Below are 3,797 nucleotides of genomic sequence, written 5' to 3'. Positions count from 1 at the left end.
AAAATGGGGTTTGTGTGTCTGTCTCCTAAACATATCTTTAGCAACAGTTTGGCTGTATAGCCAATGAAAATGAAACATTGGATGATCTGTATCATACTTATTAACCTCATGATGGGAAAACCCCAAAAATTGTGTTATCAATCAATATCTCTATATCTGAGAAAGATTTCTAGTCATTTACGTAAAAGTTTCTTTCAATTATCCCTGTTGAAATGTCTCGAATTGGCAAAAAATACCAAGTGTGCATTAGCCTGATTCTCAGATGTCCGAGGTCGTTCACGGCCTCTCCCTCGAGAGAGGGGAAGCGAAGTGGCCGCGAATGACCTCGGACGTCTGAGAATCAGGCTAGGTGTGCATTAACACTCAAATGCTGACGATTAATAAATCCACAGTCTTGAGTTGGTAACTGTGATACAGATCTCTACGCTCATATATTATATATATTACATTTGTGTTTGTAGGAACTGCATGAATAGACAAGGAAATGTTCTGTTCTGGCTGGCAGATAGTCAGTCAGTTGAAGGCAAAAAAGGTAAATAATTATATTTATTATTGAACTCAAATTCCCATGGTTTGGGACAACGGTGCACTGTTATTTGTACTATATCCTTTATTGTTCCTTCACAGTACAAGCTAAATACATGATTGGGGACTACACTTCAGTCCTTATCCTAGCACCACATGTCCCACAAGATGTGGAAATTTTTAACGGTGAGTCCCATCATTGTGAACTGAACTATTTACCACCGTTGTGGTACAACAGATGCATATTAAGCTGGTACACGAGGTAATGAAACCTGAAATGTGATTTCATTCAAACTTGCCCTAATGGATGCCTTTCTGAACTTCACTCAAATGTGTAATGAAAATAACCATTGGTTGCAGCGCTTATTTGAATAGTTTTTTACACTGCAAATTCCCTTGAATGGCTCCTGTCCTAAAAAGTGAATGTTAGTTAGAGCTTACAAGTGATTCATGTAAAGACACTTAATACAAACATTCTCTGGGTGTGTTGCACCAAAGACACAGTTTTAATTACAGTAATACCAGAGTCATTGAAAACTTTGTAAGAATTTTGTGCTTATGGTGTGCATGAAACTATACACATTTAGTTACACTATAAGAGTCCAAGTGGAGTGTTGTAATGGAAAGAACTTAATTAATATCAGTGTCTCAATGCAAATCACAATTAACCTCCTATTTTCATGATAGTGACCAATTTCGATCAAAAGCGATTTGAAAGTGCCTTTGTCACAGCGCAGGAAGAATGCCTGCATCTCAAGAGAGAAAGGTAAGCAAGTCTGACATTTTGACAGTGCTATACCCATTGTTAAACATCTCAAGCTATCAATTTAAGGTAGTTTGTGTTTATGCAATCTTAATGCTTCAACAAGGCACTCAAAGAAAATAATTGTCTTTACCTATAGGTATATCGCATACAGCATCTCCAATATTATATTCTTTGAGGTTGATGTTGTTTACTTTCATGTAATGTGGTAGCAACTAAGAAAAAAAAGTAATATGCATGATATCAACAATAGCAAGTTTGAACAAATTTGGATTCATGAGAAGAGCAGGTATACCTTTCATTTATAGGGAACGATGTTGGATCTGTACTGTTTCCATAAATTACATGCAATCTATCTAAAGGTAATTGCAGAAAAATGAATGCTGCCTTAATATAGTTGTCAAGGTATAAATTGATTTTTTTTCTTTTCTATCAGGGAGAGTCTGGAGCAGCGAAGGCTTCTTATAGCCAGACAAGACTTTGAATTTTCGAGACAGGTTTGACCAGATTTCCTTTCATTCCATGTGATAATTTGAGAACTTACTGTTGCTCAAAGGAGTAAGTGATAGCATGGTATCAATGCCTGAGTAATATATTATAACCTTAGTTATTCCAAAGTTCAGGACAGAAGGCTAATGGATTAATCTGACATGCTACCAGATAAGAAAGTCTGGCAACAGCACAGGTCAACAAAGATCTGATGAAAGGGTATTTGTAATCTTACGTACAGAAATTTTACATCCAAAAAAAAAAGGTATATTGTGTGTATTTTACATTGGACACGGAAGATACTGGCATTACAGTAAAGCTTTGACAAATATCTTAGCAATGGTAGATTGCCTGTACATTTTTTCTATACTGAAGAAAGGCTTGACTGCAGTAAAGTAGGTGATGCCAATTTATTGTCATTGGAGTGTTCTTGGAGTTCTTTTAGTTATTAGTTTTCTTGCAAATCCTGCTGGGCCTTTATGTGTAAGATCAATCAAGACGAAAATAAACAAAAGAACAAACAGAAACAAGCAGAAGAATAGACAAAGTCAGATATTTAAATTAAAGAATGTATTGATACGAAACAAGACAGGGCAATTCCATTGGCTTCAGTTCAGACAACTCCCTTTTAGTGAAAAAATTATCATGGCTCATATATTTTGATAGACATATCTCTTTCTTTAACGATTATTCAGTCCTCCAAATGTGTTGTAGTAAATACAGGTGCTGCTGGTTTAAATCATGTAATAATGGAGAGTTTCATTTTCCTAGACAACTGAACCTGACATGTCTCAAGACTCCTATGAAGATAGTGAGGTTTGTAAATATCAATAAATAGATGATTAGACCAGGTTGATCTGGACTGGCTCGACCGGCTTCATCTGGACTTGTTGGGCTGGTTTAATCTGGACTTGCTGGACTAGGTTGATCTGGACTTGCTGGACTGGGATGATCTGGACTGGCTGGACTGGGTTGATCTGGGCTGGCTGGACTGGGATGTTCTTGACTTGCGGGACTGGGTTGATCTGGACTGGCTAGACCTGGTTGATCTAAACTTGCGGGACTGGGTTGTTCTGGACTTGCGGGACTGAGTTGATCTGGACTGGCTAGACCGGGTTGATCTGGACTTGCGGGACTGGGTTGATCTGGAATGGCTAGAATGGGATGATCTTGACTGGCCGGACTGGGTTGACCTGGACTGGCTAGACCGGGTTGATCTGGACTTGCGGGACTGGGTTGATCTCGACTTGCGGGACTGGGTTGATCTGGACTGGCTGGACTGAGATGATCTGGACTTGCTGGACTGGGTTGATCTGGACTGGCTAGACTGTGATGATCTTGACTGGCCGGACTGGGTTGATCTGGACTTGCGGGACTGGGTCGATCTGGACTGGCTGGACTGGGATGATCTGGACTTGCGGGACTGGGTTGATCTGGATTGGCTGGACTGGGATGATCTGGACTTGCGGGACTGGGTTCATCTGGACTGGCTAGACCGGGTTGATCTGGACTTGCGGGACTGGGTTGATCTGGACTGGCTAGAATGGGATGATCTTGACTGGCCGGACTGGGTTGATCAGGACTGGCTAGACCGGGTTGATCTGGACTTGCGGGACTGGGTTGATCTGGACTGGCTAGAATGGGATGATCTTGACTGGCCGGACTGGGTTGATCTGGACTGGCTAGACCGGTTGGATCTGGACTTCCGGGACTGGGTTGATCTGGACTTGCGGGACTGGGTTGATCTGGACTGGCTGGCCTGGGATGATCTGGACTTGCTGGACTGGGTTGATCTGGACTGGCTAGACTGTGATGATCTTGACTGGCCGGACTGGGTTGATCTGGACTTGCGGGTCTGGGTCGATCTGGACTGGCTGGACTGGGATGATCTGGACTTGCGGGACTGGGTTGATCTGGACTGGCTATACTGGGATGATCTGGACTTGCGGGACTGGGTTGATCTGGACTGGCTGGAATGGGTTGATATGGACTAACTAGACCGGGTTGATCTGGACTTGCG

At 42.0% G+C, this 3,797-nt stretch overlaps 2 protein-coding genes across 2 annotated transcripts in view; one reads left to right on the top strand and one right to left on the bottom strand.

The window, feature by feature from the left end:
- Window positions 1-422: 422 nt before the first annotated feature.
- Window positions 423-2,611, top strand: LOC138010190 (uncharacterized). Its single transcript, XM_068857132.1, has 5 exons — window positions 423-532; window positions 628-711; window positions 1,213-1,291; window positions 1,725-1,785; window positions 2,549-2,611. Exons 1-5 carry the CDS (start codon window positions 469-471, stop codon window positions 2,609-2,611), a joined length of 351 nt encoding a protein of 116 aa, XP_068713233.1. The 5' UTR covers window positions 423-468.
- Window positions 2,612-2,696: 85 nt separating this feature from the next.
- The window catches only part of LOC138010189 (proteoglycan 4-like), a 12,589-nt gene continuing 11,488 nt past the window's right edge, over window positions 2,697-3,797 (bottom strand). Inside the window, 2 exon segments of the mRNA XM_068857131.1 lie at window positions 2,697-3,167; window positions 3,170-3,797. The exon segment at window positions 3,170-3,797 is cut by the window's right edge and continues 1,054 nt beyond it. Of these exon segments, the coding sequence (XP_068713232.1) occupies window positions 2,697-3,167; window positions 3,170-3,797 (1,099 nt within the window).

This window comes from Montipora foliosa, chromosome 7 (assembly GCF_036669935.1).
Source record: "Montipora foliosa isolate CH-2021 chromosome 7, ASM3666993v2, whole genome shotgun sequence".
NCBI lineage: Eukaryota > Metazoa > Cnidaria > Anthozoa > Scleractinia > Acroporidae > Montipora > Montipora foliosa.
This window is presented reverse-complemented; position numbering and strand designations above follow the sequence as displayed.